Source organism: Brachyhypopomus gauderio, chromosome 7 (genome assembly GCF_052324685.1).
Source record: "Brachyhypopomus gauderio isolate BG-103 chromosome 7, BGAUD_0.2, whole genome shotgun sequence".
Lineage (NCBI taxonomy): Eukaryota > Metazoa > Chordata > Actinopteri > Gymnotiformes > Hypopomidae > Brachyhypopomus > Brachyhypopomus gauderio.
Window position 1 is genome coordinate 17,774,136 of NC_135217.1, and position 18,665 is coordinate 17,792,800.

The 18,665-nt window shown below is 48.3% G+C and overlaps 1 protein-coding gene across 1 annotated transcript in view; it reads right to left on the minus strand.

The window, feature by feature from the left end:
* Window positions 1-5,883: 5,883 nt before the first annotated feature.
* The window catches only part of hs6st1b (heparan sulfate 6-O-sulfotransferase 1b), a 42,985-nt gene continuing 30,203 nt past the window's right edge, over window positions 5,884-18,665 (minus strand). The window contains exon 2 of the mRNA XM_077012218.1: window positions 5,884-8,529. Within this exon, the coding sequence (XP_076868333.1) occupies window positions 7,806-8,529 (724 nt within the window). The 3' untranslated portion in view covers window positions 5,884-7,805. The remainder of the gene's footprint in view (window positions 8,530-18,665) is intronic.

Below are 18,665 nucleotides of genomic sequence, written 5' to 3' on the forward strand. Positions count from 1 at the left end.
AAACCCTTGGAGAAACCCTTCCACTCCAGCTGTGAGGGAAGGTCACTTAGGAAGGCTTGGTTCATGGTCATTGGTACCAAGCACATGTGGACAAAGTAAGTTTAAAAAGGCACATTACAACACTTTAGGATCGTGTAATACTATATCTAATAAGTTTCTGAGAGGAACCTAATGCTCACCTTCTCTCTCTCTCTCTCTCTCTCACACACACACACACACACACACACACACACACACACACACACACACACACAAACACAAAACTGCGGAGTGCTGAAACTGTAGTGGTATTGATTTAATTTAGCCACTCATGTCTATTAAGTTAATGTGTCTAGCCGAAACTCGCAACGCCTCGCAGTAATGGAAAGACAGAAGTCTGCATCACGTTCTCTGTACTGAAGAGCTTAACATTGTGTGTGCGTGTGTGCATGTGAGTGTGTGTGAGTGTGTGTGTGTGTGTGTGTGTGTGTGTGCGCGCGTATCTTTGACTGGTTCCTCAGTTGAAACAGCAAGACACCACATGGCATTTGTGCTGTATGTGCTGTGTCAAATGTTGCACATTGTACCCGTGCAGGCCTGCAGTCATGGTACATACACTGTCATGGTACACCGGCCAAAAATACACTCCATCTAGAGCTGCACAAAGCCAGCTAGCAGTGGAAAGTCTCCACATTAGCCGTTTCCGCTGCCGTCTGTGACTTCAGATGCCTCAAGCACATGTAGTGGCCATGTGCCCTAGATGTAGGGCTCTACTATGACCACTGTCATGCTGCCTATGTGGTTTCCCAGGGAGGGACACGTAGCCTCGCTTAAAATAAACAGGAGTTTTGTGTTAAAACTTGCAAAGAAGGTGTCAATCATAAAATATACCTCAAATATGCATGGGGGAGGGGGGGTAGTAGGTAAGGGGTGGACATACTCGCTTGCTGGGTGTAGTTATGAAATACATGTTAGTGTTTCTTGTGACAACTAGTGCTACACGATATGAAGCTGTAAAGATATGAGAGTGAACAGCTGCAAAAAGAAATATGTGCTCAACTGTACACATGCTAACAACACACACACTCTCTCTCTCTCACACACACACAGACACACAGACACACAGACACACAGACACACACACACACACACACACGTCAATACAGACAGGCACTCAATGCATGTTGACTGGTAAATGGTCCCAGCAGAGATGAGAGACATGCATCTGATAACCTGTACAGCATGGCTAATGAGTTGGTTGTTTTCCCTATATCTCCATCTCTCTCTCCATCTCTCTCTCTCTCTCTCTCTCTCTTCCCCCCTTCACCTAATTTACAGAAACTCATGTATACCAAGTTTGTGAATGTAAAGATGACATGGCTGCCATCTTGAGGATATTATGATCATGACCTGCTTAAGTGCAAAGTTACTCTGTGGAGAAATGGAATGAAGATTTAGAAATTCTTTACAATTACCAAATATTGTATAGAATATGTATTCAGGACTGCAAAGTGCACAGTCAAAATGATGTTGTTATATCTCACATTGTATGTAGAGGAGCAGCGAAGGAAGGAAACTTATAAAAGTCAATGCTTAGCACACACAAGCATGCCTACACACACACACACACACACACACACACACACACACACACACTCGTTTGTTTGTTTGTTCATCCATCCATATTTACACTGTATATCAACTAACTGAGACTGGGTGTGCATCCGTGTTGGTTTTAAGTGCAGTAAATATTTACAATCCAGAACTCAAACAAACAAGACAAAAAACCCGTACACAAAGCATCGATCATAACGTAAGATGACAAAAATTTGACCACGATATTTGAGGACCTGTATTATTAATACTCTACTGCCCTCTAGTGTTCTACATGCACAAACACCAGTCAACTCTCTTGCTATGTAACACTTGTACACAAACCTCTAAAACCTACGAACAAAGTCCAAGCCATGTTCTATAACAAAGTTTTATATTCATTACAGTAAACCTGTTATTTTTAAATGCGCAATTATTTAGACACTATGAATAAATGTAAATCTTAAAGAAGCTGAAATATTTAGATTTTTTAACGGTCATTCTCAATTCCTACAACGCAGTATTGTTATTGTAAAGTAATGTAACTACCAACATTTAGACAGTCAATCAAACAAACAAATAAGTAAATAGGCCTACATTTAAAAAAAGAAATGGTTGATTGTTGTACATCCAAAGAGGGAAAGGACACATTTCTCTACAGAGACATTTAGACTGAGGACAGTGTATGGTGGGTGTATGGCAGAGTACATTAGTAGGCTTGAGAAGATCCTGAACAAACGAACGGTCACCACATTGGCTCAAAAAGCATTCCTGTACTTGAGGAAAGAACCCACTACAATACAGTGCTACAGAGCTACAATACAGTGTTATAGAGCTACAATACAGTGCTACAGAGCTACAATAGTGTTATAGAGCTACAATACAATGCTACAGTGCTACAATAGTGTTATAGAGCTACAATACAGTGCTACAGAGCTACAATAGTGTTATAGAGCTACAATACAGTTATAGAGCCACAATACAGTATCATAGAGCTACAATAGTGTTATAGAGCTACAATACAGTGCTACAGAGCTACAAAACCATGCTACAGAGCTACAATTCAGTGCTGAAGAGCTACAATACAGTGCTGTAGAGCTACAAAAGTGATATAGAGCTACAATACAATGATATAGTGCTACAATACGATATAAAGCTACATTACAACATAATACTATGAATAGAATACAGTACAATTGAGAGCAAGTACAAGACAGGTTCAGTGCAAATATAAACTTACTCTCAGTGCCTAATTAAAGCTGGAGTATTCAATCTGTATTTGAAAACAGAGGGAATCACTGTTGGGACAGGTCATTTCACCGACCGAGAAGAGTCTTGATATATGTCACCCATGAATCTTGAAGGATGGTGAATCATGTCAGGCTGACCATGAAACATGGAGGGATGGCGGAACAGGCCGGGTGGTGGCCATTACCCTCAAGTAGGAGAGCACAGGTCCTTTCTCAAAATTATATATCTGATATGAACAGCTGCAAGACACCCATGAACGGAGCAGTGGAGTGACATGAACGTTTAGGAACGCTGAAGATCAGTCACACTGCAGCGTGTCAAGGGCCTGATGGCTCTCACAGGAGGACTCGCTGATAGGGAGTTGCTGTAGTCAAGTTTGGAGATGACAACAGACTGAACAAGCTCCTTGACAGACTCCCTAGAGAACTTGTACAGACTTGCAAATGGTTAGAGCTCATAGAACCTGGTCCATGGTGGGTTCATCTCTGATTTCAGAGGCAGCGCATGACGGGTATTGATGCGATGGTCTCTGAAACAGCAGCTCTGGCTGTGTGCCGTTCCTGAGACCTCACAGGCGCTTTAGCATGCCATCATGTTCGATGGAATTCAATTAAGCTAATGGCTGCCAACCAGCTAAAACACAGGAGATTACTGATGGTCAGGAAGGGATATCTTAGGTGAAATAGTTTATATTTCTCACAAGTCTGGGAGGTGAAATCAAACCAGAGTTTGGATGTGTGTGTGTGTGTCTCACCCAGACACTCCACCCCTCCTGTAATCCAATAAAATCTGCACATGACGCCACTGGATCAGGGGCAGTGGAAATATTCAACCTGGATAATGGACCCATAACAGACAGGCTATATTCAGCCATTGTCATCAGGAAGGAGCAACATACACACCCCACGTATTCTCTGCCTTCTGTGTTGCCAGTTACCAACTTTTGAATTCAGTTTAGTGGCCTCAAAATCAGCAAATGACAATGTCCGGTTCTCAGACTCCTGTGGCAGAGAGACCATTTCAACGACACATTCCACCTTCATTATTAAAAAAGTGAGTTGAGTGTAGTAAACGTTCACATCTGTGCCCTAGCGCATACTCTGCAGCTGCTGTGGGGTTCTCATTCTTCATACTGTGATGTACCATCAAGACATTCATGCATGTAGTAGCATCGGCGCAGATGGAAATTCTGAAGTGAGGGGGACCAAGCTGTACAATATATACGTTTATGCTTGTAGATGCGAGATTTCGGATGGGGTCAATATAAATCTGGAGGGGACATGTCCCCCCCGTCCCCAGTGCCATCTGCGCCCCTGTGTAGTAGATCACACTACAAACAGATCTCTTTCAACAGTGAAACATAGGACTGGATCCCATACAGGTTTGCCAAATGTGGGTGGCTGCAGACTGAGGAGAATGAAATGCTACATAGGAAACCGTTAGGTTCTCCAACAGGGCACCACACATCCTTAGCAGACACACACACACACACACACACACACAAGTTAATTCAATGCAAATGTGGTTAGTTTGGGTACAGAAATCCTTCCCAGAATTTTCTTTCAATCCAGTTTACTAGATTTGTTAGCGGCTCAAATAAGCTGAATCAGTTTGGATGAACCCAGACTCGACCAAAGCACTTCTGCTGCCATGGTTAAGGCAACCAGAGTGGCCAATCCATTAATCCTGCATCATTAACACAGTCTGTTTGGGTCCATTCTAGATGCTCAGGGCTTGGCTGGTCTGCAATTATTTGCCATGTTCTCCATAACTTCCATGAATGACCACATTTGAAAGGACAGCTGATGTTATCTTTATGATGTCTTCATTCAGGGTTTTTTAATGAATATACAAAGCACTTATAAGCACATTTACAGTCTTATTGTACGTAAAAGCAAGCAGCTTACACCCGTCATTTGGTCAAATCCACTTCACTCATGAAAGAGGCCAATGAAGGTTGATCCAGCTGACACAGAACACTAATGTGTACAGAACATGAATGAAGTTGGTCAACTGATTCCTGAAAGCATCAGTGTTGCCAGGAGTGGAGATTAAGTGGTTAAAATACACTGTAAAATGTGCAACTCTAGAGTAGGTGTATCCATAAGGTGATCACTCAGTGTAGAGTGAACTATTACAGAAAATTTGAAAATAAAATGGATAAAGGTTAGTGGAAAGAAATCAATGAAAAACTGTAATACACGTTCTGTGCTGGATTCAGTCATGAAAATGAGACCTGCAAAATGAATACTGTATATAAAGGTTGTCACTTTTTTACACTGATCTGCCAAAGCATTGATTCATTATGGTCAAAAAAAAAAAGAATATATCACTGGGGACATAGAAACAATAAACGCATATAAAAAAAAATCTATACTTCTATATCCGTAGTTTAAACACTATAGAACAGTAACAATGCAAGAAAATGTAGTGGAATTAACAGAATAATACATTCAAAATGTTGTAAAATAAAAGCACAAACTACCCTTTAACTGTTCAAGCGGAAGAAATCTACTCTAAATCTAGAAAAATAACAGTTTAATTAAAGTGTGTGAACATGAGGATTAGTTTCACCTCTCAGGATCTCAGTCATCTAACCTGTGTGTGGGTGCAGATAAAGAGAAGGTACAAAGACACTGATAATCTTTGGTATTATCTTTCATTATTTTACAGCTTAGTTGGCAGCATACAATCTGATACAGCACCTCCCCTCTCTAACCCAGCACCTTCCCTCTCTCTAACCCAACACCTCCCCTCTCTCTAACCCAGCACTGGCCCACGATGCTGGACAGAACCCTCCATGGTGATGCCGCCCCACGCACTCGCACCAAGACAACGAATAAATAAATCATCCAATGGTGTAATAGATCATTTGAAAAGTAATCACCAAAATCACATTAATATTAACACTGTCAGCTTGATTATTCATAATTCAGAAATGCTAAGAAAGCTCTTAAAAAGATTTTCATGCAGAACATTCAACGATTCCATTTCTTAAGCATTTCATATGAAAGTTAAATATAATACATTACATGAATGTACATAAGTTGAGTCAGAAGGCTTTTTAAGCATAATCAAAGCTGGAAAAACTGAAAACAAAATGGTGAGCATGTGGTTCAGTGAAGATGAACACATTAAAAAACATCAACACATTACACAACATGTTATTTCTTTCAAGAAGAAATGAGCAAGAATTGACAGAGACTTCTTAAAAAAGGAAATTTCTCTTTATTGGTAAGATCAAACTGTCATGAATAACAGAAATACTCATACAATATACAACAATATACAACATGGGTGGTAAACAGCAGAGACATGTTTAAAATGCCTGATATCCATCTGCTCTCTTACACAAATATAACACGCGCACACATATAACACTCGCACACGTACCCTCGCACGCACACACTCGTGCACGCACACATGCATGCGCATGTTCACCGGGCGTTCACTATTAGGCCTGCTTCTGTGTGCATATTTCTGCACAGGAGCAGTTGCCTTAGAAATGACCTTTCTAAGTTTTTCAGCTTGACTTAAGGACGCTGAGAGGGACGTTGGAGTGAGATTCTCACACACGTGTGACAAACCCGCAGGGCCCCAAGTCCTGTCTGGACATGCTCAAGACGTTTTCAGTTCAGACATCCCGTACAGCCTCACAAACAAACATAGCCACCAATAGCACGCAGGACTACCCTGCTGGCTGGGCGCCACGGCGACTGCACCACGGCGACTGCGCCACGGCGACTGCACCACGGCGACTGCACCATGGCGACTGCACTGGGACAAAGACAATAACTTCAGTTTGAAAATGCACTTCATAATGGGAACTGAAGATGCTCGTTAATGGGTGTGCATATATATATATATATACACACACACACACACACACACACACACACACACACACACACACACACACACACACACACACGCGCGCGCACGGACGCATTTCATTCAGTCGCACACTTGCTCGGGTTTAAAGCGACACTTCATGCTTTTGTCGTGTCCTGTTGTTTGGTATAACTCTGCCAAGCAGGTCAGACAGCCATGAAGCACCCATGATGGTGGCAGTCATGTGACCCGCACGCCTCACCGCGAACGTCTGTAAAAATGGAGGGTAGAATGTAGAGCACAGAGTGTCCGAGCAAGTCAGACACACAGCACGCAGAAGGACAGAAACACACACCAGGAATAAAAACAAGGCCATGTCCATATTATATATTAAGATACATCTCTTTAAAAACATATGCACCCAGAGCGTCTGTTAGTAATCATCTGTTGTGGACATTTTCAGTCACTCTGCTTCTCACATCAGCGTAAAAAAAGACAACCGGTGGATTTACAAAAGTTCTGAGAATTTCCCGATATTTGGACGACTTTACTGAAACATTCGATTCAGTGATTTTCGTCATTCTTATACAAAACTAAGCTTTGCAGCAACACGTTGCACCTCAGTGAAATAACACTTTGTTGACTGAGAGAGCAAATGTAGTTGGAATTTACTGTTTGGCCTTATAGAGGGAGCAGAGGGAGAACCCAACCCATCTGAGAAGGTGAGTAAGAAAACCAGGCGTGTAAGTGAACACTCTAGGGCCCTGGACTCCTAAAGTACATGCCCTAGGCTCCAAGCTTCCTTAAGTGTACACTCCAGTTGCCTAGTGTCCACAAGTGTGCACTGCACGCTGCTACATGCTCATGTGTGCACTCTTAGCTCCTCGGCGGACACACTCTCCTGAAGGCTGCTCCCTAATCTACAGTCTGTCTTCAGGCGGAAGGGGGAGAGTCCACAATTATTCCTCTTTTTCTCTCTGAGTTGAAGCGCCTCCTCCTGCCATGGCCCCCTCTCCCTCTCTCTCTCCCCCTCTCCCTCCCTCTCTCTCTCTCTCTCTCTCTCTCTCTCTCTCTCCCTCTCTCCCTCTCTCCCTCTCTCCCTCTCTCTCTCCCTCTCCTTTCCCCCCCCCGGTGAGCAACTCCCCCCTCGCCTACCATCCGCTCACGATCTGGTTCATGTAGTCCTCCGTGGGCAAGCGCACAGTGCCCTCCCCACCGGCGCCCTCGTCCCGGGGCGCCCCGCGGCGAGAGCTGGGCCCGGCGGCCCGTCCACGCAGCAGCAGCGTCCGGCGCTGTTCGCGGCGCTCCAGGGCGTGCGCGTGCTGGTAGCGCTGCAGGAACAGGTCCTTGGCGTAGTCGTACAGCCGCATGTCCAGCTCGTTGAGCTCCTCGATGCGCTGGACCGTGCCGTTGTCCAGGTCCACGCCGGCCGCCCGCGTGCTGTTGTACTGCACGAACGGGCGGATGAAGCGCAGGCGGAAGCTTCGCTCAAACAGGTACTGCGTCTTGCGCTGGAACTCCGTCAGGCCGAAGAAGGCCATGTCGCGCAGGTTCTTCTTGGCCGACTCCAGCAGGATCTGGGCCCGCGTGCGCTCGGGGAGCGTGGACATGTTGTAGCAGCCCACCAGGCTGAGGTCGGCCAGCATGCGCACCTGCCGGTTGTTGGCCAGGTTGTACGGGCACTCCATGAACTGCTGCAGGGTGCAGCCGGCCCAGTCGGCGCCCTCGTAGCAGGCGGGCAGCTCGTCGGGCGTGGGCGTGCGCCCGTCACACATGTGCAGGGACGTCTTCCACGTGGCGCCCCGCTGGACGTGACGCCATTCGCTCAGGTAGCGGGAGACGGGGTCACGCAGCAGCGTGATGTAGTAGAACTTCCTGTGGAGGGTGAGGGAGGAGGCGAGGAGGAGAGAGAGGAGGTGAGGGAGGAGAGGAGGAGAGAGAGGAGGTGAGGGAGGAGAGGAGAGCTCAGTTAGCAGCGTGGATGGACAGCACTGTAAACCTGACAGAATAGTGAAAGTCGTGTCTAACACCATCACGTGGTGGAGTACACACTAGACACGACTGGTTTTTTGTACACTTGTACAACAACACAATTATTTTTTACTAAAATAAAATATCCATAAAATTCAAATCCATTAAAACATGCATGCATAATAAGGCATTTAGAAGACAAAATGACATCTTGAGTTTATGTATAAAAAAAACTGCATTTTAGTGGGTCTTGAAGAGGCACAAAGCTAACCACCCACTCCCCCCACCCACTCCCTCCACCCACTCCCCCCACCCACTGCCTCACCCACTCCCCCACCCACTCCCCAACCCACTCCCTCACCCACTGCCCCACCCACTCCCTCCACCCACTCCCCCACCCACTCCCTCACCCACTGCCCCACCCACTCCCTCCACCCACTCCCTCCACCCACTCCCCCCACCCACTCCCTCACCCACTCCCCCCACCCACTCCCCCCACCCACTCCCTCACCCACTCCCCCCACCCACTGCCCCACCTACTCCCTCCACCCACTCACCCCACCCACTCCCCCCACCCACTCCCCCAACCCACTGCCCCACCCACTCCCTCCACCCACTCCCCCCACCCACTCCCTCCACCCACTCCCTCACCCACTCCCCCCACCCACTGCCCCACCCACTCCCTCCACCCACTCCCTCCACCCACTCCCCCACCCACTCCCTCCACCCACTCCCTCCACCCACTCCCTCACCCACTCCCTCACCCACTCCCTCCACCCACTCCCCCCACCCACTCCCTCAACCACTCCCCCACCACTCCCCCACCCACTCCCTCCACCCACTCCCTCCACCCACTCCCCCCACCCACTCCCTCAACCACTCCTCCACCCACTCCTCCACCACTCCTCCACCCACTCCTCCACCACTCCTCCACCCACTCCTCCACCACTCCTCCACCCACTCCTCCACCCAGCTCCAGGGACCCCAACAACTCCACTGTTTCTCCTCATTCCTCTTCCTGCCTATCCACACTGCATTCCCAGTGATCACCATCTTGAAACATCATCACAGGGAAGAAAAAAGAACCGGAACATTCCTGACTGTCTGTGTAATCAGAGATACCTGTAGTGCAGTGCAGCTAAGGGGCACTTTGACCTCGCTGACACACACACACACGCACACGCACACACGAGCGCACACACACACACACACGCACACGCACGCACACACACGCACACACACGCGCGCACACGCGCGCACACACACGCGCGCACACACATGCACACACATGCACACGCACGCACACGCACGCACACACATGCACACGCACGCACACACACGCACATTCTGACACACAAACACACTAAGAAGCATCCACCACTCACTCTCATACAGACATACTGCCCAAGCAAGAAAAGTCGTGCCTTCAGGGCAGAGAGAGTTCTCTTCTAAAACAAACTTGCAGACAGTGCATTCAAAAACAAACACACATTGGTGCTGTAGGCTAGACCCCTGCTGAGGGAGCTCAGCTGACAAACTTGCAAACACACACACAGTCATACAAACTCACACACACACACACAGACACACAGAATGCAAACAAAGTCATTATCCTGCAACTGTTCTGTCTGGTTCTCAGCCAGTATAATATCAGACCTCTGAGCATGCATGTGATGACACAGTCAGACGGTGGTCATTCAGAGAGGGGTAGTACAGACGGGGGTAAATCAGACAGGGGTAGTGCAGAGTTGTTATTCTTTCTATGAAGATATTTCTCTGAAGTGGAAACACGTGACACTTTTGAAGATTGAATACTTGCAAGTGACAGAATTAAACAGGGACTCTCTAAAATGTGGGGAATAAACAGGGTTGTGCCGTGAGCCCTGAAAACCCCGTTTGAGAACGTTCACAACAGACGTGTTCGCGCATGTTAGTCTGACCCAGAGAACGCCACACTGCCCTCAACACCCAGACGTGAGCTGGTCGCCCAGCACCAGCAGGGAAGCCCCCCCCCCACCCAGAGCTGCTGACATTACCTGCACATAAAGACCAACGCTCAGGTGGGCAGCAGCAAAATCTCCGTCCGCTGCACAAAGTGTCACTTAACGAGGAGAATCGGGAAGTGATAAACAAACCGGAGGACACCAGGAAGCTACGAGATCCTTAGGTCCACACAGCTGCGAGGAGACGGGCCAGAGCTCTTTCACTGAGGCATGATAAAGTTTGTGCACGACACCCTCTTAGCCTCTGTGGAAATCCCTGAGAACACACAGAAAATCTGGAGTACACAGAGGCCTATGGCTGGCGTTCAACACTGCAGCCCTGAGAAGCCTGAAACACACTAAGCAGCTAGTCAGTGCTGCAGTCCAAAACCCTGTACCTTCAGATTTCTCTGGCAAGGCAGGTGCAGTACCAAGAACAGACACATGGGGGCAGAGTGCACATAAGAACTGTGGTGTAGAAGAGGGGAACGAGCTGGCTGGCTAGAACACCTATGCCCATAACGGAAGCCGCGGTAGAGACATGAGGTCGCGTCCGCCGTGGCCTTAGAGTACACATTTGGTACAGCTCGACACCTTTCCAAATTGGGGGCAGGAACAGGCCGAGAGGCTGTGTGGCGGGAGAAATGGAGGTTGCAGAGGAGTGAAAGGGAAGCAGTAGGTAGGTGATGAAGAAGAGGATGAAGAAATCTCAGTGCCAAAAGAGGTGGATGTGGGTAAACAGACTGCCACACGAGGCCCCAGTGGCCAGCAGACCGTGCGGACACGAGCAACGGCGCCCATCATGGTCAGGTGACCTCACGCTTCCTCACGGCAGCATATGCACACGGGGAAGAGCGTGAGTGAACAAGGAGAAATGCATCACCATCGTTCTCCCATACCTTCAAGCCCAAGTATAATCCATCTCTGCTCAACGGCCCTTATCATTTAATACCTCTCCCCCTAAGACCCATCAAGCTCTTTATCGGCCCGAATCACTCTCTCTGTGGTCGGGGATGGTGCCCCGAGCCCATTATCATTAGCAAGCCTGAGCAGTCGCCATCAGAACTCAGCTGAGCTGGCTTTTTAATAACCCTGCTCTCTGTTTCCACGGCGATTAAACTTCAGGTCCATGCACATGCACCAGCCTATTAGAAGATTCTGGACAACCCAATAAGATAGTAATGGCCGGCCCGCCTACTCTCTAAAACGCCAGTCAATACTAATAACACACGGCTCTATGTGCTTATTAACAGGCCGGACTTAGAACTGGGCCCTGAGGCACTCCCTGTAGCCACAGACAGCAGACTCGGTCATGGACCGTCTGAAGTCCTGACTTAATATGTAAGGGAAGTAAGCCCGGCTCTCAGCTGAGGTAATGTTAATTAGGTTAATTAACAAACACTGACCAAGTGCAAGATGAGGCAAAATGTGTCCATGTTATTTCATTTGAGTGAGTGTGTTTGCATGTACGTGACTATTGATTTTGTGCATGTACTGTGTGGCTAAAGGTTATCCACACAACCGCTGACACAACAGTCTTATCAGGGTGGAACACTGTTAGAATTCTGTAAATCTACTAAATCCGTCACTTGGTGGGTTTTTTGTCCTAGGAACTATTGGTAAAAACTCATTTTACACACATGATCTTTATATTAACATCCTGAAAAAAAATTAAAAGTTACATAAATTAGCACCACTCTGAACATCACTCTCCTTAGTCTGGAATTTTTCTGAACCATTTTGCAATATACATTAATCCTGGCACAAGTTAGAGTGAAGGTAATAGGGCATCCTGAACTCTGAACTCTGAACTCCAGGGCATCGTGAACTACAGGAACAGGGTCACCTGGAGAAAAGCAATCATGCCAGGAGGCCCGTCTCTGGGGCAACACCCTGGAGACCAGCCGCACGTCCGACAGCCGTGAACTATGATGAGAAAACAAAGGGCATTGTGGGGCGGCAGAGCGCTGATGAACAGGGGATTCTGACAGGGACCACATCCACCACACTCTTGCACACACACGCACACACGCACGCACACACATTCTGACAATCTTTATTTGTCTCCTCGTTTATGAATCTCAGCTCCAGTACGTGCGTCTCCGGTGCCTGTTTGAACGTGAGGAAGGAGCACGTCTGTGCATTATTAATGCCACGTGAGCCTGAGGTGGATGTTACACGTTTCCCAGACGCTGCCGTCACCCGTCAGCTTTTTGAGCATGGATAGCGAATCGGGCTCTCTAGAGAGCACACACACACGTGGGCACATGCCCACATGGCCAAATGAGCTGCTGTCAGCACCTCTGTGCAGCAAGCCCAGTTACATGGTTCTCTGCTGGCCCTGGGAGACAGGCCGACTACACGGTTCTCCCCTGGCTTTTGGGTTGGGCAACACGTGGCCAGGGTGCCTCTCCACTCACAAAAGTCTAGAAATGCAGCGCTATTAAACCCCGGTGGCCACCGCAGACTCACCAGGGATCCGCAGCGTAGTGAATGTGTCTGTTCCTACAAACCAACTTTAGCAGATGTGCAAATGCAAAGGCGAAACTCGTCTGATTGGGGCAGACTGCGAGGACCGCATGCCAGGGGCCAGGCTGCCGCGTTTCCATGGTACCAACGCTATGATCGCTATCACTAGCAGCACATGAAGCCAATAAAGGGCAGTTAGCTAGCTCTGCTGCCACTGCAGGGAACTGTGACGGCGGGGCATTAGAATGATTTCTGCTGCCACTGCGGGGAACTGTGGGCGGGGCATTAGAATGATTTCTGCTGCCACTGCGGGGAACTGTGGGCGAGGCATTAGAATGATTTCTACGACGGGAATCTTCTCTCGCTGCTGTTTCAGGGTTTTCAAGGATTTGAAAGTGATTTTTCTGGTCATGTGTGTGGTGAATGAGATTTCCTTCAAAAAAGCCCCACAGGGTGTGTGTGTGTGTGTGTGTGTGTGTTTGTGTGTGTGTGTGTGGTGATGTGTATGAGAGGGGCGAGACCGCCTCACTGAGAAGGAACAGTGTGCTTTTGAGTTCTGGAAAGGGCAGATTTTAACGCTCGAAAAATTCATGAACACATCATTTCAGATGACACCGTCATATCGTCTGAAAGAACATCTGCAATATCATCACATTTGAGTGTGTGTGTGTGTGTGTGTGTGTGTGTGTAACTCTGTTGTGTTTTCTCTAATGAAAGTAAGAGTTAATGATACTGCAAATAGCTGCCAAGTCCCAGAATTACTCTTGTAAGACTGATGGGAGTGTGGGCTGAGGTAATTAACGCTCTAATGACGTGACAGGTGATCCCTCCTCTCTCCGAGTCTAAATGCTGCTACTGCACTGGCCAGCGCCACAAACACAGCATGTTGGGGGAAACCTAATCACTTTGATGAGGACAGGAGAAGAGAGACAGAGGAGGAGAAGAGAGGAGATCTAAATCTGTCTCCAGGGCTCAGAAGAGAGCACAGTGGAGCACTAGGCAGAAATTTCTCCCTGTCAGCACCAGTCAGTGCGAGTGAGTGAGAAAGAGACGGTGGGGGAATTCCAATCAGATTTACTCTGACTAGCTAAGGAACCAGCGACTGTGTTCGGCTTCTTGAGTAAATTCAAATTTTGCTTGCTCCTGCCACAAAGTGTATATCATTCCGCAAGTGTCTAGAAGAGGGAGACCTATCCTTTTGTCTTGGAAGGAGTGAGAGACAGAAGGAGAGAGAGAGAGAGAGAGAGAGAGAGAGAGAGAGTCAAAGTCTCTTACTGAGGTAAATTCTTGCTGAGCTGAAGGCAGGTATGATATGTCCTGATATTCAGCTCGGACTGTGTGAGGCAGCCCAAATAAGCACAACTCTCTAAAACGTCTCTCAGGACGAGCAGGTCCCAGCTCCCCACAGCCTGAGGGCTCATACAGGACGCAGTGGCCACAGGGAAGAGCACAGAGCTGCACAGAGACCCCAACGAAGACCCTCTCCCTCTCTCCTCCTCTCCCTCTATCTCTCCTCCTCCCACTTTTCCTCCCCCTTTCTCTACCCGTGTCTCCCCTCTGTCTCTTCTCATTATCTCTCTCCCTTGATCTGCCAAATACCCCTTAGATTCATATTGTATCTAGACAGGCATGAACTATAATGCTTCTTTCTTCCCTTAAAGCACTGGGGGCCAAAAATCCCCACATGCTCAGACCCATAACTTGCAGAGTGTGACACGGTCACTCAGAAGCATGGGGGGGATGAGGAGATAAACAACCAAGGGGTCTTTTGCTGTGCCGTGCCTCTCCTGGCCCCTCGTAAACGCCAGCATCTTCAAGCCGCGCAGGTGTTCGGCGGCTAAATAACGGAGACTCCCAGGTGGAGCGGCTCACTTTCGGTGGCAAGAAAGGGCAGAGGAGGAGCGAGCTGGGAACCCTGCAGGAGTCCCGAACACTCGCCGGAGTCCCGGAGGGCAGACGACCTGGTCTAGTCACGCAGACGACCTCCGCGCGTGTGTGTGTGCGGCGTGCCAATGCGCTGGGGGACGCAGGGGGTCTCGTCTGGTTGTTGTTTTGTTGCTTTGTGTTTAGTAAAACTGGCAATAAGGGTTCTCAATCTTTCAGCAATAGGAAGAGGCCAAGAACGATTTAAAGAAGGCAGAGAAAGCTGCAGGAAAATGGGGACCCTTTAACACACACACACACACACACACACACACACACACACACACACACACACACACACACAGCTGATGTTGCTTATTCAGAAGCAGGGGCTAGTGAGAAGCCTGCTGCATTGGCAGCCTTCATAAATCCACACAATAATAAGATCTTCCCCTCCGAGACGAACAGTGACCTACGACCTCCGCCAATTCCTTCATCATGAAAGGCCTTGCAGGGCCAGAGATGCGCCAGCACTTGCTCAGACGCCTCTGCTTCTCCTCCAATCATGGAAGAGACCTCCTGCACAAGAGAATGCCCATGATTGGTCAGTAAGTGGAGGCTATGCAAATTCAAGGTATGGGACCATGACTTCCATTACAGATGGGCTACGATAAGGAACGGTGGAGAGCGAAATGTCAGCACGGCTGTGTGCACCACGCGTGAAGGAAGAACACAGCAAGAACTGTGTCACAACTTGGTACGCTAGAATGGCTGCAGCTCTGCTTCTTGAGGAGATATCTTCTGAAAATTGGGGGCAAAAATAGATTCTGCATGTGCCTGTCTGTGTTAGTGTGTGTGTGTGTATGTGTGTGTGTGTGTGTCTGTGTGTGTGAGAGATTGTCAGTGGGTTACACCTCCGCCTTAGAGCCTTACTCACTGTGTTTTCAACCAGAAAACTGGTGACCAATCACTTTTTCGGGGAAACGTCCAACACCCATACGCTCTCAGAGCAGCAGCTGAAAGCAGGCAGCAAGGCCAGTGTGGGGGGGTCCGGACTGAAGGTGAAGGCTGTTGGGACCGTGTCAGCAGTGCGTGAGAGGCGGACTGGGGCGGAGCTAGCGGAGGCGGGGCTAGCGGAGCGGTAGCGAGGCTAAAGGGCAGTTTTCACAAAAGCAGTCTGAGTGTTGTTTACAGCTGCACTGCCTCCTGCGGAGAAGACATGGTGTGATTAGACCGCGCTCAAAACTCTCAGACACAAAGCCCATTCTTTTACTTCCATCTCTTCTGCTACCCCCCCCTCTCTCTCTCTCTCCCACCTCTCTCTCTCTCTCTCTCCTCTCTCTCTTTGAACTGTCTTTTCCCTCTGTTTTGGCATCTCTAAGCAACCCCTGCCTTTATCCTACTGGCCCACTAATGAGGTTGCTATGGCGACCTGCCGACAGGTGTGATCACAGTCACCCCCCCCCCACACATCCCCTTTCTCGTCTTTAGAACCACTGAAGCGAAAAGCAGATGCTGTTTTACTCTGGCGTTCTCTCTTTCTCTCTCCCACCTCTCTCTCTCTCTTTCTTTCTCCCCATCTCTCTCTCTCAACACTTGTTCAGTCCTCTCTTCTCTCCTCACACTGTTTGGAAGTGGGTGGGCCACACCCCACCTGGTGTGTTGTTTGTGTGTTTTTGTGTGTGTGTCAAGAAATGTTAGGACTGGCTGGATGACCTTCCAGCAGAAGCCCACCCTGCAGGCTTGCTTTTAAATAAAAGGGGCTTTTTTATAGTGCACACACACACACACACACACACACACACACACACACACACACACACACACACACACACACACACACACACACACACACACACACACACACACACACACACACACACACACACACACACACGTGGCCTGTCACAACACTCTAGTGAGGACAGTGAATCCCTATTGGAAGCAGAGGGCTTGTTTTATGCAGGCATTCCACACAATCATCTCCTACCTGTCCACTCTCCCAGTGTCCCTCACTCCACCCAGACACGTAGGCTGAGAGGACGACACCGGAGAGTACAGGAGACAACAGGAGAAGGAGAGAAAACTGACAAGAGACAGAGATAAAGAGAGAGAGAGAGAGAGAGAGAGTGAGTGAGTGAGTGGTGGGGGATGATGGGAGGAGAAGAGAGAATGAGAGTGCTCTGGTGAACGTTGAGGGCCATGGGTCATAATGAGAAGCAAGGCCTTGGGAAGAGGACCAGGTGAGATCAACAAGGCCTTCAGACCCCAGTGGCCTGATGAAAGCAGACAGGCCATGTAAACACTTCAAGGCCAGACAGTGAGACTTCAGGCAGACACACACTCTCACCACCACCTCCTCACTCCAGCACCCCCATCTCTCTCTCTCTCTCTAACACACACACCACTCAGCATGGCCAACGACTGAAAGCCAACCTGAGACAGGAAGGCATTAAAAGGAAAGAAAAAAAAAAACCATTGTAAGGCCCCCAAAACAAAAATAAAAAAGTGAAAGCCAGAAGAGGAAACGATATTCCACCAGAGTTTGATTTAATAACGCATTGTCTTACACTGTGCATACGTGGAATGGTGTGTTTGTTTGTGTGTGTGTGTGTGTGTGTGTGTGTGTGTGTGTGTGTGTGAGAGAGATGGATGATTGGTCAGTATGAAGAGGTGAAAGCAAATGACAGATCTGCAGATCATTATTAAACATCTACACAAACACTGTCTTCCCGTTAGTGACCTCCCCAGAGGGACAGATCAGAAGGTCCGTTTGGACACTGTGTCCAGGGCTGTGTGACTTGTGCCTGAGACCACCATGACCAGAGACAGTGCTGCACACACAAATAAGGGTTCATCCTCATGTGTACGTGTGTGTGTGTGTACGTGTGTGTGTGTGTGTGTGTGTGTGTGTGTGTGTGTGTGGACGCAAAGATGCGTAATCACCTTCACTGCAATGACCAATACTTTTTCAAACCCATTACTGTGAAGACCTCATTTTCTCCAAAGATCTCATCTTCCCAGAGTGTGTGTGTGTGTGTGTGTGTGTGTGTGTGTGTGTGTGTGTGTGTTAGAGACATGGTGAGCACCCTCACACCTGTATGTCTCACTCCCACTCTGCATTAGCCAAACTGCTCACTCAAGCCAAGGACAGTGGGGGCCAGCCGAGCCTCTTCCTGTGTCTACTAGGGGTGTCACGATTCTCTAAATCCTCGATTCGATTATATTTTTAGGGTCACGATTTGATTCTCGATTTACAGCAGAGAGGCCTATGCCAGTTTTATATTAGTCTATGGCAGGGGTCGGCAACCTATGGCACACGTGCCACCGTTTGCATGCCGAGGCATAATCACTGGCACGCGCCACGCTGGACCAGCAAAAAAATTTAATTAAAAAATCTCAGACAGAGAGCACAATCCTCCAATCGAAATCACTCCTCAACGCTCTGCACTCAGCTCCCGCCACAGACCCATGTTTAAATTTGTTTAAATAACCCTAACGGCCGCACGGCGCTGCGTGTGAAGTAATCCATGAGCCGCGTCATGGCTGGATTATTTATTATGGATTATACTTTCGCGAGTGACTGTAGCGGGCGACTCTTTGCAGTGTTCTGTGAAACGATATGTGGTAGTGTAAAGAAACACCCCTCAAAAACAGGAAGGAACATTTACCTGACAAAAATTAATATTGTTTTGTGTTCCAGGTTTGAAAAGTGCTGGAATTTAG